The following is a 17966-nucleotide window of genomic DNA, read 5'->3' as shown; positions in this document are numbered from 1 at the left end:
CACTAATTTACTAAACAGTTTTGTAAACTTTCAGTTGGATAAAGTTCGGCATCTGTGTTAAAGTTGTGGCTTAAATAAATGGTTGACTTTCATAACGACGCTCCCACTTTGAAGCGTGCAGAGACTGTTTACACATCAGCTCTGCTTCCACGCTGCTAGCCGTTAGTCAGCAGTGCCCACCATTGATTAAACCCCCCAAACTAAAAGCGAGTTCCCTTTCTTTTTGCAGTGAGGGATGTTTTGTTGAAAGACACAGTCTGTTGACTGTACACCTTCGCTGCTGTTGCCAGGATGTCTCCAGTCAGTCAGTCAGTCAGGATCCACAAGGAGAGAAGGAGCTCTGCTGTCTTTGGAGGCCTGCCAATGGCGTGACCTTGTGACAGGCGCAGAGCCACCGGCCCGTCTCGGGTTACACTAGAATCTGCTTGACGGCACCGTTTTATTACCAACTGGCATCAGACTCACCAAATAAGCATCTACCTGGTGCATGGACTCCAGATGTTTTCATGAAATCGCTCTTTTAGTTTGCCTTTAAAAAAAAAACTTCATTCAGGGGTCTTGTGCCAGTGGAGACACCACCGGGCTCCACTCTCCCCCCGAATGAACCCTCCTGCCCCAGAGCCTCTCTCCCCTCGAATGCTTTGATTTGGACCAGCTCCGACGGGGGCCTCTGAAAGCCCTGTCTCCAGGCTCATTAACAGGAAAGGAGGGGTTTTACTAGCCATGCGGCATGCAGCCGGCTTTTAAACCACCAACCAGCTGAACAGCTTACAGCCTCAGGAGTTAGCACAGCTTTCCATCATTACTGGACCCTTCCAGGTAAGGAGTTGGGGGGGGGGAATGTGGACATTATTAGGCACTATAAGACCAGCTTTCTTACCCACAAGAAAGTTAAATTGCGCTTTAATCTGAACAATCTGATCGAAAGTTCACACCCCGCTTTCGGTTCTTGGCGGAATAAAGTCAGCAGTAAATGCATTGAGATTTGATACCCAGCTTGATGCATGTTTGCTTACTAAATGAGAAGAAATGATGATACAGCAGCACAGGATAGTAAAGAAGAAAGCACCATTTGCACCTGCTGCTTCATTCCCTACTGGAGTTGTAATGGCAAAAATAAACTGGCTCGACATCTGTTGGCAACGTCAGTAGTCTGTTTTTATGCTTGTAATGACACATTAAACTCTGTGGTTGATTCCCCCCCCACACACACACACACACACACACACACCCCTCCACCTCCTTCTTCAGTCTATATCCCGTTCCAGAGAAGCAGTGCCAGCAAAATTGTCCGAATGAGTGCACGCTTTGTTTTCTTTGTCTGTTTCGAGCCAAGATTTGGTCTTAGATGTGGTGGCGTTCTACGATCGCATAATTCCTTCCATGTAGCCGAGCTTAAAGGTGTGCGTGGGCGTGTGTGTTTGTGTGCATTGCGCTGCCGCCGCTCGCTTGGCACGACTCTGAAAGCGCAAACAGCGGCGATGGGTGGCAGGGATCCTCGGTGGCCTCAAGCCCAGCTGGAGGAGAGCCATTTTTTTTTTTTTTGCCCTGAGTGGGAGCGCCCAGTCGTGGCCAGTGGGAAGTCCTCTTGGCTGAGGCTTGACACAGTCGTGAGCTCTGACAATCAGTGACACATCACAGGCGGAGGTTGATCAGATCCAGTGTGACGCAAGCACAAGCTATGAGACCTTGTCATTGAACTTGGCCTGTAATCTAAAGAGATTTTCATCTACAGCTATAAGTGAAAGCTACTTACAACCTGTCTTCCCACTGTTCTTAGTTCAGTGTTTATTCAACTGCAGAATGCAGGCTGCATGCTGGTGGTGTGTTGGTGCTGTTGCCTTTCAGCAAGAAGGTCCTGAGTTTGGATCCTTTCTACTTGGAGTAGAAAGGATCCCTGTTTTGCATTGACAGTCTGTCCAGGGTGTAGCCAACCTTTCACCCTTTCAAAGTGAGACCAGACATCAGAGCCCCCCAAGAAATGAGGAGATAAAGAGATTAGATGGATTTTCACTATAATTTCAAATCATTTAGTGTCGCATTTCTGCAGACATGCTTGTTGAAAGCTATCAGGACTTGTGACTGGTGTGAGATAAAGTTGTAGATAAAGCAGCCTTGGTTAACCATTCCTTCGTATCAGTTCCAACCAAAGCACAATTAAACACACTGAACACCTTCAGGTCTGACTTCATTCCAACTTAAACACTTACTAATATGTTGTTTTATATATTAAAGAGTCATTGCGGTGCAACAATCTTGAGGCATCCTCAAGATTTTGATATTTTGTCTTTTAAAGCGGTTTAGATCTCAGGGTATCTAAAGGTATCCTCTCAACTTTGGCTTCTTTTTCACTCTCCTGCTGTTTGTTGTAAGGAGAAATTTGACTTAGCTGTTCATTTATGCTCAAAAGCATCTCCTAAACCAAAGGGATGAATCAGTGATGTTTCTACACACACCAGGCAAATAAGCAACAGGCTTTTAAACTGGATTTTTAGGCTCTATGTTACTGATTTCACTCACAAATTCACAATTTGCTCCAGTTTATTTGTGGTAATATTTAATAAAAACAAAAAAAAAAAACAGCTTAATAGACCTAAAATTGTATTTTATCCAAAATAAGGTAATTCCCAAAGACCAGAAAGTTTGTGTACTTGAATACAAAGCCTGAATGGTTTAATACTTTTGCACGGAACTGGGTGTTTGTACACCATATTTATTTCATGCATTGTGAATCCAAAGAGGCGGCGTAAAGTATTCAGTTAAAGTCCTGTTGTCCTTGTTAGCACCGCCACCGGTTTGCCCCTGATCTTTGATCTATGGACCAACTTGTCTCTCCTGGGAGAGCGGGGAAATTCCCAGACCCCAAATATCCCCCCTCTCTTCTCACCGTCCCTCATTCCTCCTGTCCCCCCCCTCCCTCCGGACCAGTCGAGACATGCAGGTTTGAACCCTCTCTGTGTTTCTGGCCTCCAATGCCCATTGCCACTCAAGCAGCGGGGGTCCGGTACATTTGTCTCATAATTATCCGACTGGACAGGGGGGTTTCTCTGAAGATGAAAGAGGCGAATCACAGAGCTCCTCTGTCAAAGGTCTGTCTAGCTGACTGGACAAGGGGGGGGTGGGTTTGGATCTCTCTCCGCCGTCCTCTCTCATTCGTCGCTACCCACACACAAATCTCCTCAGAGGATAATCACCAGCAGTGAACGCTCGTGCAAAGCCCCCTCCCTGCTTTCAGCCACCCCACAGGTTCATTCACAACTACAAAACTGCAGGAATACCCCCCACTCTCACACCCTGAGACTCCAGACTCTCCCCCATAAACTCCTCCCACCATCATCTAGCCACCTACCTCACCCATTTGCCCACTCCCTCATCTGCCTCCTCTGGTCCCCTCCCCTCCTCCACCTTTCTCCTTCTTCTCCTCTTAACTACTGGCTAGGAGTTAATGGACTGTTTTGGCTGGTCTCCAGACGGTGAGTGTCACCTCATTAGCCTATAGCGGCTCGCTCCCAGACTGCCGCCTGTATGTGTGTGTTTGTGTGTAGGAGGAGGACTACAACGACGGAATGTCATTGGTCTGGCCCCCCCCCCCTGCATCCCTTGCACCACCCCGCGTGTCACCCCTCGCCATCGCTCCTTCCCACCGCTACAATGAATGGGAAAACACGCATGCATAATTAAATCCATAGTCTCGTCCTCACTCCACCCGCCCTTCCCTTCTCCCTTAAGAAAAAAAAAAAGAAATGCTCCTGCTTGGAAGTTTGCCACCAGGGGAGGAAAAAAGAGAAAAGCTTGGAAGTAAGAGAGACGTGGCCCAACCTCGCACCCTCGTACGGACCTTATTCCCTTTCATCCAGGCCCGCCGAATGGCAGGGTGGCAACAGCGGGCGAATGTAAATGCCAGCCGGTCCTGCCAGTCAATTACACTGCAACAAAGCTAATTGTTTGTTTGGTGCATACTGAAAAGAGAGAGAGAGAGAGAGAGAGAGAGAGAGAGAGAGAGAGAGAGAGACAGAGAGAGAGAGGAAAAAAAGATGGCTGGCTGTTGATGGGGCTTTTGTTTCAACACAGATGCAAAGTTCCTCTTTTTTTCTCACGGGCCAAACGAGACGCCGACTGAACGTGTGAACGGTGAGACCACACTTTCATCGCTCACTCCTGGAAAACGTAAAGACGGATTAGCGCGCGCGCAACTATTACATTCAAAACCGGGGAATTACCGGAGGATTTCGAATGATTCTATAAAATTAAATTAAAAGTTCAATTTCTCACAACAAGCTACGCATCTGTTTAATCCTGAGTACGATGATTTAAAGTTTGACAGTGTTGGATCAACCTTTCAAAATTGCAAATTGGGTGTACCACAGGGTTCCATTTACAGACCACTGCTTTTCTGTTTCTATGAAAAGTGGGCAAAAAAAAAAGTTGCTAGATTTGTGAGTAGTTGCCTTTTTGAAAAAAAGTCACTAGAAGCGTCTGTAAAGTCGCTAGGCTTAAGTTTAGTGTTATTGGTGTGTTAAAATAACCTAAATGAGGACTAAATGAGTCTGCAAATTAACTAGGGTCTACCTAGTTAAGCCAAAAAGCTTGACTCACCTATTATTATATTCCAAAAAAATTAAAATGTAAAAGTTTCAATCATAAAACTTTATAAACTTACATTTTATTGATATAAATACTAGATATGTTTTAAAAATATGCATAAAATAAAAGTTTAACTGCTGTTGGGTGTGAGTGTCCTGCTGCAGAGAAATGTTGGTTGTAAAAATGTTAAATAAGCCCAATGTTAGGTTTTAAAAAGTCTTATTTGGAGTCATAAGCCAATGGGACTCAAGCATAGTGAGGAAAACAATCATTTAAAGCAGCTTGAACAATAAAGCTTTAGAACTGAAGGCATGATATTAATAAAAGGAGCCCCCCGTTAGCCCCCTTTAATACGGTCGTCAGGTTCTTGTGAAAGATCGTCCAGTTGGGGCAACAAGCTGAGAGCAAAGTGACAGGAACAGAAAGGGGAAAAAAGAAAGGAGTGTAATAAATAAGCGAAAGGAAAGACCACATTGTGAGCAAAGGGCAAACATGGCGGGAGCGGGAGGAGGTGGAAACATTAAGCGGGGGGCGCGGTGTGCCGACTGGAGACCAGCCTGCTCATTTTTCATCGGACAGATGAGCCACTGTGTTGCGTTGTGTCGCTGCAGTTTGTCTGCAGGCCGCTCGCCCCGCGCCGCGGCTCCCTGCGGGGCGCCCGGTGCGTGCCTCGGTGTGCGCACACGTGTTCTGTATGTCACTGCGTGTACGTTTAATGCGCCAATGTGGCATGACCGCATGAATGGAAGCTGCCTTTGAGCGCCGGTGCAAACGGTGCGCGCATCTGCTCAGAGGTGGGTAAACTTTACATCCTGAATTGAAAAAGGTGGGGAAGTTGAATTTGGGTGGATTAACCCTCATCTGCATCCTTGGTTTCCCGGCTTTGTCCCGGCCAGGTTTTCCCGAGGCCGGTGTGGCTAATGATCTGCCGGGCCATTCAGCGTGCCATTCGGGGCCCACTCGCCGCAGAATGAGCTCCCTCCCCATCCGTGCTGCTTGGTGACCTCAATGAGGAGCCTGTTGTCCTCCTGGCTCAGTTAAAACGCTCGCCTCTTTTCACTGCCGTGAGAGTTTACGGAGGAGAAGGCACGGAGACTCGGCGGGGGAAAGAAGAAAGAGGGCCCGCTCTTCGCCCGCATTAGTATGCGGCGATTAGAAACACACACACAGACACACTGTGGCAGCAGAAGGCCTGAGCGTGCTCTTGTCGGCGGGACCAACATGGACGGCGAGAGATACAAGTGAGCTGGGTCACGCACAGTCGACCGCGCTCACACATGGCGCTCCACTCGGGTCCTCATTGTTCCCATCCGGGCCGAGATCCCACTTGATTCCCCTCGTCTTCAAACCCTGACAGACGCACCGAGTCTTGAGTGCGCCTTAAAGAAAAGAGCGCAACATTGTTTGTGCAGACGTTTCAACTCCTTTTTCTGTCACGTTCATCCGTGTGTTTGTGGTTTTCTCTACCTGCCAGCGGTTATTTGATATGGAGGCTTTCAGCTGCCGCTTTAAGGCCAATAAGGAATCCCTCCCTTGTTCCAATTAAGAGATCATCATTATGGTGTCACAGTGTAAAGCCTAGTCGGAGATGACGAAGACAGTTTCAACGTCAAGATGTTTGTGTCTTTGGCACAAAATGCATCCCTGACTATACTATTAAAATCAAAGGCGACGAGGCAGTTTGTCCACAGGTTCAGAGTTCTCAAGTCATCATCGAGTCCTCTGGTAAATGTTTAAACCTCCCTCTATTGTGTTTTGAATTTCTGCAGAGGATCGCAGCCGACAAATCAAGTGATCTGTCGCTGGCTCGTCAGTAAAGCTTATAAAGTCTCTTTTGAAGAGCAGTCAGGATTCATAAACACCTTCTGCAACAAGTCATGTCTAATCATAGGATATGACGATGATCTTCAGATTTTTTTTATCACCAGTTCACTTCATCAATGCCAATGGTGTTCGTTAACGCTCGCACCGACACTGCAGACAGGATTTGAACGCACCGCTTGAAACGGGAGACGTTGAGAGCGACAAATGACTTTTCAAGATGGGCTGAAAAAATGTGAATGTAAATGCTGAAAACCAGGGATATTTACGCAGAAGATGAGATGAGAAAATGAGATCTTTTTACATTTCAGTATATTTGATCGCTGGGTGGCTCAGTTAGTTGCGCTGTCAACACAGGGGTCATGGGTTTGATTCCTGTTCTTGGGCCATTTTCCTCTTCTTTCCACACCATATTGCTGTCAAAGGTCACTAGTGTCAAAAATAATAACATGGCTTCATTTAAGTTCAGTTAGTAAGACAAATTCAGTCTTACGAACGTAGCATCACATTAAATGGACCAAGTTCCATCCAAATTTAGTCCAGTCCAGTCGCATGTAAAAAAGGGTTTCCCGATTCCTGATTTGATATTTTTATGTTAGTCAAAGGCGACACAAGTTAGCACAATGATGAAGGACTTCATTATTAAGGGAGTAAAAAATGTAAATACACAGGGGGGAAAAGAGCAATTGCTCCCTAAACCCAGCAACTGATTGACCAACTTTAGCAGCAACAACTGCAATCAAACGTTTGTAATAACTTGATTTTTGTAAGCCCAGAAATGGTTCAATGCTGTCAAAACTCAGAGGTTTAGAAAACAACGCCGGGCAGAAAGGTCCCTTTCTAATGAACTGGATCTTTGACTCTGGGATAGTCCCTCACTGATGTAGAAAGAACCTGCAGCGTTGTTTCCTCTTTTGTGGTCTGTTCGGTTTATTTATTATTTATTTCACCAGTAGCGACATGTGTAGCCGCATGTCTTCTGGTCTTATTAGAAGAGATGGCATCCGTCCCACTCTGTGGCGACAGAAAACTGGAACTCGGTATCGGGTCTAGCGCAAGCCCGAGCGGTTGACTCTCTACCGTGAAGTGGAAGCGGCGTGTCCGCGGCGGATTCTGCTCCTCCGTTCTTGATTTATCGCTCGTCGGGAGAGCGCCGTCTCAAAGATGGCGTCTCCTCCATCGAACAGTTCGTCTTCCCGTCACCCCCGCTTTCCTTTCGGCCAGGTCAGGTGCCAGCTCGTTGCGGCGGTGCCAAAATTTGGCATATCAATGTGTGTGAGATTTGGGGAGGGGTTGGCGGCGGCGGGGGGCATCGGCAGTTGGCAGGCTGGCACACAAAGGCTGGCACGATAAGATCCTCCCCTCTTCTGCGGGCAGATTTTCTCGCCCATATCTTTTGTTTGGCTTGTTTGGGTTGCAGCTCATCCTGATAAAGGCCACTTTGTTTAGACAACAAAGCGCGAGGGAGGGAGAAAAGACAGAGATAGAGAGACAAAGAGATAGAACGAGAGAGGGACGGGCGGTCGCTTAATAAAGGCGGCAAACGAAGGAGGGGATGGGTTGGGGGGGGTCACCAAAACAGATGGAAACCTTAAAGAAAAAACAGCAGATAGGGGATGAAAATTAAGGAGGAAAAGAAGAAGATGTAGCTTGAGCTTTTCGCCAGATAGGATCCCCTGAATAGTAGATGTCGGCATGTGAAAAAGATACAATGGAGTCGGGATACAGTTGCAGGCGCGGGGACAGCGATAGGCAGATAGTGAGGAGAAGAAAGAGGGATGTGGGAGAAGGGAGCAGGTTCTGCTGGCTGCCTGGAAGCCGGGCTGAGCGCTGTGAGGTCATCCTGCAAGCTGTGAATGATAGAAACCAGGAGCACAAGAGGACATGACACACACACACACACATTACATTACATGACATACCAGCACATTTACAGTCAGGGAGCGGCGTGGCCCTGCTGCACACCCTGCAGGTTTCCAAGGAAGGACAAACTTTCCGGAAGAGGAGAAAGTCTGTTTGGCCACCTCAAATATTTACTCAGGAGCAGATGTATTGTCGAAACATTACGCATCAGAGCCGCTCCGTAATTAGGTGGATATTTTTCTCCCTGCTTCTCCGGGAGTCGTCCACCCCGCGCTCTCTCCCTCCACCCCGCCTCCCCCCGGGCTGCTGAAATGCATCTTGGCTCGGGACCCGCGCCTCTGGCAGCCAGAGCGCTATACATGTGCACAGAACCCTGCTCGGCATATAAAATGGCTGCCAGACAGGCTTCTCCTCCTGAAATGTCGACAGCGGTATGCATCTGCAGGGCGTGCGTGCGTGGGGCCCGAGCGAGGAAACGCGCGCGCGCGTGCGCGCGACGCTGTTTCTGAACGTGTCTGCAAAGTGTTTGCGGGCTGCAAAAAACTCGCACCGCCGCCATCAGAGAAGAAGGACGGGAAAAAAACCCAACTAATAACAAGAAGAAGGAGAGAAAGTTTCCCAAACTATGTGGCTAATTTAACCCACACTCTCCTCATATGCGTGCGTGCGTTGGTGTGCGTGTGTGCATGCGTGTTCCCCATCTTAGTGGGATAGAATGGGTTCGGTGCCAGAAACTGAGGAGGAGGGCGGTTTGGAGCCAGAGTGTGTGAGTGTTTTAGTGATTATAAAATCCAGGCGAGTTACACACTTGGGTGTGGAGAAAACCTCATAAGCACTCAGAAACTTTCTTGCCGAGCCAGATTTCTGTTGCCATTACCACTAATTGCCCTAATCGTTACAGTGGTATGATAAGTATCCCACCGGACAAGAAGGTGTAAGAACTCGTGGACACATCCAAAAATACCCACAAGCCCCTTCTGCTGCTGCTTTTTTTTTTCTTATCCCTTCTCTCTCTCTCTGTTTTTACTTTATTTTTTTTCTTTTTATTTTTTTTATTGCTGAGTAACAGCAGATAATCTGATTCAAACGCTGTGCTGTTTCTCCCCTTCCTCCGTGAACCGGTTTGTTTATTTAAACAAGTGGCGGGGGAAGGAGAGTGCCAAGAAATGTTGTTTTTGGAAAAGAGCAAATGTGTGTGTTTCGTGCGCGCGTGCATGCGTGTGTTTGTAGGTGTGTGTGTGTGTGTGTGTGTGGCGTCTGGCCTTGCCAAGCTCCCAGGGCAAAGCTGAGGCTCCTCGACCGCAACTGTTTATTTACAGGTTACACTACTGTTTATTTGAAGACTATCAGATCGGCTGGACCTCTGCACAGGACACCTTTTTAGATGCAGATAGCCAGGCCCCTAATCACCCGGTTCTCCACTCTACTATATATGAGCAACCTTATGTAAATAAAGAAAAATCAACATATTTAAAACAAACAACGGGTGCATCTAAATAAATCATAAAAGCGCATTTAGGTCAGTATTCTAAAAGATTGTTTCAGATTTTTATGTCAAAGATAACCTGAGTAAATAGAAACAAAAGCTATTTGTTGTTTTGTTTTGTTACTTATTAAGTAGAAAAATGCTGCCCAAATCCTCCAGAATCTATAGTTCGCCAAACCAGAACCAAGTTTGGCCCAAAAAGTAACTTTGATATAAAGAAACCGATAAAATTTTTTACATCTTTTAGGGTTACGGAGTCATTTCTGAGCCACAGTTGGAGCCAACTGGAGAAAACATGAAGCAGTGGTTGGAAATAAACCCAAATTACTGCAAGATTACATCGGCTCATTCAGGAGACCGCAACAGAACAACATCTGAAGAACTGAAGGCCTTACATGGCTCAGTTAAGGTCAGAGTTCAACAAAGACAGAAAACATGGCGTATTTGTTGGAGCACCAAGACTAAAAGTAATACTGGTGAAAACGAAGCAACGTTCGTCTCATGTTTCCCAAACGAGAAGAAAAGAGTGGGACATTTTGTAAGGTTTCTGTCCCGACAGCATTTTTTTAGATCGATATTCTCAGACCTGCAGCTAAACAGGATGATAGCAGTGTGATATGGGAGTACATTACTGCCATTACTGATGGAGCATTGAATTATGTTCAGTTTGTAAAGAGTTATCTTTTTGATCTCAAACTCAGGTGCACTTGGGTTGAAAGAGTAAAGCAGCATGAAGGGTTTGCAGTGGTCTAGTCAAAGTCCGGACTGAAGTTTGATGGAGATGCATTCATTAACAGCGAATGGAAACACTTGATGTTAGTCGTTTCTGCTAAGGCTCACACCAGTTGTTAGATGAGGGGTGTAATTAAGTTTTCACAGCGGAACAGGTTGGTCCGGTTCACTGTTTCACTTTAATATATGATTTATTTATAAACACTTTCCTTGTCTTGTGTGTTTTATGCTTTTCATTTGCAACCTTTCAGTTTGACCAAACGGCAAAAACCTGGAGAAAATATGTAAGGGAGCCGATCCTTTCATCTGGATACTTTTTCAACCCAATTATGACAGAAATTAACCTTTTGATTCCAATTCATTGACCTGGACATGTAACTGTAGCTGCAGAGATGATAAAACCAGCCCAAAAAAAAAAAAAGTGTCACCATCACCGAGGGGGTAAAAACCACCCAGAGAGCACCACGCTGCCCTTCCTGGGTCAAAGGTGGAATGTAATGCAATAGGGGAGGTGTTCCCGGCTCCGGCGCAGGCCTGGCAGATGTGCCATATGCTTGCATCCCACCTTGAGTCATCCAGGTGGTCTCTCCTGGTGCTACAGCGGGGCCTCATGCTGGAAGATGCCGCCTGCGATCTCTAATTGCTGCGACCATCTGCTCTTTTTGTCATGCCTGCCTGTTCGGCTCACAGAGAAGCGGGAGAAGATGAGAAAAGCACAAACAAAAAGCAGAAAACTCTGATCTGATCGAACCGAGCCGCAGTGTCCCCCCGTCTCCCACCTTCTGCTCCACCTCTCTTTACCTCGCCGCCGCGCTGTTCTCTCCGCCCGCCTGCGTCGCTCCCTCTGCGCGGCTCCCGGGGAGGAGGCTTGGAGTTGGCAGTCGTAACTAGACTGATGGATGACTCTGAAAGTGGAATAGAGACGGGAGGTGGAGGTTTGGGGGGCTGGCGCACCAAGTTCCCTGCAATCACTTTATGGACATGTGCTACAGTAAATCCACACAAACGTCCACTTGCCCACCAAAGCTCCTTCACACACCACGTCTGCATGCAGAAACTCTCGATTTGTTGATGCGAAACATCGGATATTGTTTGGCTGACAATTTGAACAATTTGCGATGCTGCGCAGGTTTCAGACGCCTAATCTTTTGGTAAACTTGATGATTTGGTTCTCTTTGCTTTTACCGGATTTACGACGGAGCCCTTCCTGTAATTGTCTGAGTGCAGCTTCTCAACTCATTCACATTGCTGCTTTTATTTGATTTATTTATATGGAAAAAAAAGAAATAAAAAAATTTGATAATTTAAATAAATCACGAGTAGAAAAAGCTCAAAAATCATGTATAATAATTAATTGCAGGAGCGAAACGTCACTCTGAAGCAGTTTATTAATTCCTATGAAGTAAAGTCCAGGATTTTTTACTTCTTTTGTATTTTTAAGTTATTCAAGGAACAGCAAATTAGTAATAAATTCCTGGGATTCGACAGTTGTTTGGTTGAGCTCAACATGATTCATTTTAAATGCATACTCTATTGGTTGACACATTTGAAATGTCCAGGGATAAAAACGATGGTCAAAAGTCACATTTTACAGTGTAAAACCTCCGGATTTGAATGCGTTTCGAGTGAAAAATGCCCAACTCAAATGCCTTCTTTAATTATTTTGAAGCCTCATATGGTTTAAGGCTCCAATTTGTAGATTAGTCATTTGTCTTTAAGGCTAATTATACTAAAAATAGAGGATTTTTTTTTGCTTCTTAATGTATGGTCCTCCTCCCCTCCCCACTTTGTCATTGTTGAGCTCCAGCCAAGAACATTCTGTTTTTGCAGTGCTGTTTAATAGTTAAATTTAGGAGCAGGGGAACAAGACAGAGCGGGAAAGCGACACGAAGAGAGAACAAGAAAGGAATAAATCTTTTTAGATTCCCCCTCCCCCACCAACCCGCTCTCCTTTCCCCTCCATCCTCTCTCTCTCTCTCTCTCTCTTTTCTTTATTTTTATTTTTCCTCCCTGTAACACAGCTCATAGGATCCGCGACAGGAAAACAGCTGTTTTTGCAAAGGCGAGGGTATCTGAGTTCACCGTCTCTCCGTCTCGCTCTCTCTCATATTAGATCCGTCACATGTTGAAGGTGTAGATGATAATCTCCCTTCTGGTTCTCATTCTGTCTCGGGGGCCATGTGTGGGCCCCGGCCAGTTTGAATCATCGCCGCCGCCATTAACCGCCTGGCACGGCTCCGACCCGAGTTCAGGGCCCCTCTGGGGCTGAGTCACCGTCGCCGTGCGTGCCGATTTATGCCACTGATTCTGAACTTTTACAACTTTTGTGCCGCGTGGCTTAAAAAGCAGAAAGATCCTGGTGCTTGTCCGAAATTGACCGGGAACTGCAGAGGAATCGCACGTTTCCCTGCTTCCCACTGAAGGACGTCAGACGCAGCGAATCCTGTAGCCGGTGGAAAGAATTCAACTCATGTTTCCTTGTGTTTCCCCTCCCCTCCCTGTCCTCTCTCGCCTTTTGTTTTTGTTTTGTTGTGTTTTCCTTCTCACGTTCTCTGCTTGTACCTTGCACAGCGGGGCCGAACACATTGTGAATCCCCTCAAGCCCCTCAGACACTCCTCCAGTGTCGGATGCAGGCGTCCAGGCCCGTCCTGCGTCCGACGCCGAGCTCCCGCCTCAGTTTGCTCTCCCATTAATGATAAAACTGTTCAAACAACGCTGACTTGTCTGACTCTGCTGCGGCTGCGCTCCTCTTGATAAGGAAAAACCTTCGCTTCTCACCTTGAGCTCGTTCAAAGTGAGAAGATCGGCGGAGGTTTCACCACAGCCGCAGGTTTTCATCTGAAAAAGTGGGAGAAAAAGCACACACGCTTACCAATCTGAAAAGTGTGGTGTGTAATTGTATTTAGCATCTTTTACTCTGACACCTTTTGTTTCAGAAGTAACCTACCTTGTATGTCAGCATATCATTTTATCACCACCGATTATTCTGCCTGTTCTGACTCACACGTAGTTTTGTGTGAAGAAAACATTAGATTTTTGTGGACCTCCTACATGAGTCTTCCTGTGACTTTTTTCGCTGCAAAAATAAGTATTTTTGGCTTGTTCCCAGTGCAAAACATGTCTTAGTGCACTTGAAATGAGGCAAAACTAACACAGAAGTAACAGAAGCTTGTTTACGTCACAAACATACTCAGTAAAAGTCCTTGCTTCACTGGCAGATTATTTCACTTATACCAGCATATGAAATAATCTCAAGTGGAAATTGCACTTTTTCATCAATATTAAGGAAATATTGACTTACAACAAGCTATTATATCTTGCTGAACAGTTACTCTTAAGTTAGTTTTGTCTCATTTCAAGTGTACTAAGAAATTAGACCAAAAACACTTCGGAGGGTTTTGTGTTTTTTCAGTGTTGATGATGGGATTTGAACCCTGACCTTCTTTCTGCAAGGCAACAGGGCTGCCAGATTCTCTCACCTGAGCTGTTTATCTCTGCAGCTCCTCCAGAGTCGCCACGGTCCTCTCAAGCTGCTTCTCTGACTCAAAATTATGGTTCTAATGTGACAAAATGCAATTACTGAGGGTTTTTTTTTAGGACACAAACCTCAACATTAGAGGAAAGTTTTTTTTTGTCTTTCTCACCACTAACTCCCCGCCCTCCTCTCTCTGTGTGTCCGCAGACTCGCAGCAGTCAGGAAGTCCGAGCAACAATGAGCCAGGCAAAACCCCTCTGCCAGGTATGTAGAGCGCCGCTCGTCCTCCCGGCCTTCTGTCATCGCCGCATTGTTCCTCTGCGGGGCGCAGCCGCTTTCTGAGTCCTGCTTGGGAACGCCGTGACTGGCAGGCGGGAACAGCGCAGCAGCGCCTCTCGGGGCTGCAGCCCTGCGTGCAGAGGCATGAGCCGCTGTCAGGTCTGCAGGAACACATCGGTGTGCGGCCGAGGTTTTTGTGTCGACACGCTCGTCGTTGCGCTCGGCAAATTGACGGATTAAATCATGTAAATCACGACAATCCTGAATCGAAAACTTAAGCCCCGCTGTCATCGTCGAACCAAAAGCGTCAAATGCGGTTTTCGGAAAACAGACGGTGACATTTGAAAGTGTTACAAAAGACTGTTGACGTTGCGCATTCTGCTCCTTCTCCCCTGGCCTGACCTGTGCCGTGTCGTCACGCCGTTGGAATGCAAATACTTTCAGAAGTATAATTAGTTTTCTACCTCAAGAGCAGGTTCTGCCGATGCCGGTGCCAAGGAAAACACGCAAGTCGAGCCAGTGACTCAGGCCCGGGAGGCCCTCGGCGGGTGGCACAGTTCCTTGCGAAAGAAGGAAAAAAGAAACAAAAGTTGGCTCATGAAAGGCGTTAAGCGTCGTACGTGCCAGTGGAGATATTCCTCCCATCTTTCTGGCCGGGTCTGAGCGCCGTAGGCCCGCGAATCGTAGCAGAGATCGCCTCGGTCGTCAGGGGCCAAATTCCCCGTTTTTTCCTTGACCGATGAGACTCTGGTTACTGTCGCTGCGTCCCTGCAGGTCAAACAGGTGCTGCGAATGCATCCACCATGCAGAAATACATGTATATATTTATCAGAGCTCAGAGACGTTTTCTAAAAACAGGAGTGGAAAAAAACTGAGGATTTGTCACAGCAAGCTTGATTTATATGTGGCAAGTCACATCAGGTAAAATAAAACGAGTTCACATGATCGTCTCTGTTAGAGCTGATGTTCCCATGTATGATTTGAATATCCGTTGACAGATTTCCTACTTTATCTTTGTGTCTATCTAAATCCGGAGCTGTTTTTACTGAGTCGATGCTGGTCTGTGCTCAAATAGAGGCAGTTTCAGCTTTTACTGTCGACTTCTAAACAAAAATGAACGAGTCGGAGGAGATTTTGTTTCGATTGGTGAAAGACGCTTAAAATATCTGTAACTTTGTCCAAATCATGTCTTGCCAAATGCATACAAAAACAGAATAAAAGCATTCTTATTCTCCAATTTGACTTTGCCGTATTGCCGACACAAGTTGATAGAAACTTCTGAACGTTAAGTTGATGGAAACTGCAAAATTCAAAATGTTTTCCTTAGTGTTGCAAAAAAAAAAAAATCTTTACACTCACTTCAGGTTTTCAACTCAAGGCTTTTGTGGTTCGTCTGAAACAACTTTGCATATCTTGGGACTAAAAATGTTGCTCTTTGTCTTAGAAGTTAAGCTCAGATTAGATGAAGGGCATCTGTGACCGTCTTGCCACAAAACTGTCACTTTAACATTGGGTTTGAGCTTTGATTAGGCCATTTCGAGGCATGAATTTAGTTCAAACTGAAATGGTGTGTTCAGTGTGCTCTTCAGTGCTGAAGTTGTTTCGCGTTTGTTACGTAACAGAACCTCAGATGACATTTTCCAACAATGACTCGTTCTCTAAACCCTGACACAACACCTGCAATTACACTGGGATTAAATCAAACGCAGGTGAACTCTGCTTACTAATTATGCAGCTTCTGAACGCATTGTAGCGCAAATGCATGTGGCACTCTTCAGGCTTCGAGTTGTAAAAACTGAAAACCCATTTCGGCGCTACTATGTGTTGCTTTGTCATAAAATGTGCGAAAGTTGAAGAGGCGTGAACACGTCTCAGAAAGAGATCCTCATGCACATGTGCTTTATTTTTATTTCTAAGTGGTTTCACTAATAACGGGCGTGCTTGTTGCCTTTCTTTCTGCAGTGTATTTGGAAGACAGCTTCATCAAATCAGGAGTTTTCAGTGTCGCGGAGCTGGTGCGAGTGTCTAGAAGTAAGTACACGCTTCCTTATTTGTTTCTGCTTGTTTGCTGTCGCTTCGGCACCCTGCCTACCTGCAGCCCGTCTGAGCTGCTCTTTTGTTGTTGTGCGGAGTCTCACTGACACAGTTGGACCGCCTTAACGTCTGCAGACGGCGTAACAGGTGCATCGGAGTTGATGTAAGAATCAGGAAGCTGTCAGCTTGCATAAACTCTCGCAGTCATTAATCAAGTGTAATCAGGAAGATAAACACACCTGCGTGTTTGTGTAGAAACTTGTGGGTTTGGTGGAGTTTTTTTTTGCCATAAAAACAGTAAGAGCTGACCCAGAAAAGCCCTCGCCTTCGACCCCCACACACAGAAACTCCCCCCCCCCCCCTCCAAAAAAACCCGGTTTTTCTTTGCAATCTCTGAGCTGAAATCCCAGCACACAGCTGTGCTGCCGAGAATCCAGTTTGCCGAGTCTCCTTTGCTTTAGGATAACTCTTGAGTGCGCAGCTGTCTTCAGAGCTTCATCTGCATGGACATGTCTCCCCTCCTCCTCCTCCTCTTCCTCCTCTGCAGAGCCGTTGACGGTTGTTCTCCAAAGACTGCCCTGACAGCCAGGGGCACGTCAAGGCACAGTTTACCTGTGCAGACTCTGAGCTGAGGCAGCAACTGTAGCGAACTTGCCTGCGGAGCACAAAGACTCCAGTCACCCCTCCTCCTCCTCCTCCTCCTCTTCCTCTCTAACCTGTGTTTAAGAGAAACAGACCGATGCTGTGTGGCCGGTGTGTTGCAGCATGCAGCAGTCGGTCGGCTCCAGGGGTTCATTCTGTAGTCGGGACAATCAGGGGCTGCGGCCGGGGTCAGATTTTACGACGGGGTTACGAAATCACTTCCACGATAAAGTTAAAGCCACAGATGCTCCATTTGCTATTCTGCTTTTGTAGAGTAAACGTAACAGAAGCAGTTTTGTATTTTAAGCTTTGCGGTTTTAGATTAAAGCTGCCGTGTGTAACTCTTATTAAAAAAATTTTTTGTTGAAACTGTCATTGAGTCATGACGGTAAAAGATAATCTGTGAAAAATCCTACTTAGAAACCAGAGTCAGAGACAGAAAGAGGGTCTTAGCGCTGTCAATCACTCCTCGTGTGGTGCTGCTCATCCCCTCTTTCTCTCTGCTAGCTGCAGTTTAGAAATGAATGCTCAGGATAGTTAGCATAGCCACTGATGACGGCAGATAAACGGTTTTCCTGTAACGGTAAATTGTTTCTCCAGCATTACCGCATATACCAGTGAGTACATGAGGGTGATTGACAGCGCTGAGTCCCTCCTCCTGGCTCTGACCGGTTGTTTTTGGTTGGGAGCATTGCATTTCTTCAGACAGCAGTAAAATCTCAGGGAGGAAGTGGATTTGTTCAAACAAATCTCAGACTTTTGTCAGTTTGATAGCAGTTCTCAGTTTTAGTCACCAAAAATAATCATTTGATTTCCAGAAACATTCATATCAGACTTTATTGAAATCTAGAAAGTCAATGCGTCCAATTTGCTGCCTATCGAAATGAGTTCTTTACATTTGCATGCAGAAGAGTTGGGCTAACGTTACAGAAGAGGAAGCGTCTGACCTTTTTGTTTCCCATCTCAAACCATAAATACTTCAAAAGCTTGAGCCACATTGTCTCATTTTGTGCTCCAAAAGGCACTGACTACTCCTTCCAGTGCTCAGA

General features: G+C 46.2%; 1 protein-coding gene across 5 annotated transcripts in view; it reads left to right on the top strand.

Moving 5' to 3' along the window:
* LOC129373233 (nuclear factor 1 B-type-like) overlaps positions 1–17966 on the top strand; it is an 88970-nt gene that overhangs the window by 38291 nt on the left and 32713 nt on the right. For all 5 annotated transcript variants that reach the window (XM_055051070.1, XM_055051071.1, XM_055051068.1 and 2 more), the window contains 2 exons: positions 14170–14226; positions 16204–16272. In XM_055051070.1, the coding sequence (XP_054907045.1) occupies positions 14170–14226; positions 16204–16272 (126 nt within the window). The remainder of the gene's footprint in view (positions 1–14169; positions 14227–16203; positions 16273–17966) is intronic.

The sequence above is a fragment of the Poeciliopsis prolifica genome, unplaced genomic scaffold, assembly GCF_027474105.1.
Source record: "Poeciliopsis prolifica strain line A6 unplaced genomic scaffold, Auburn_PproV2 SCAFFOLD032, whole genome shotgun sequence".
NCBI lineage: Eukaryota > Metazoa > Chordata > Actinopteri > Cyprinodontiformes > Poeciliidae > Poeciliopsis > Poeciliopsis prolifica.
This window is presented reverse-complemented; position numbering and strand designations above follow the sequence as displayed.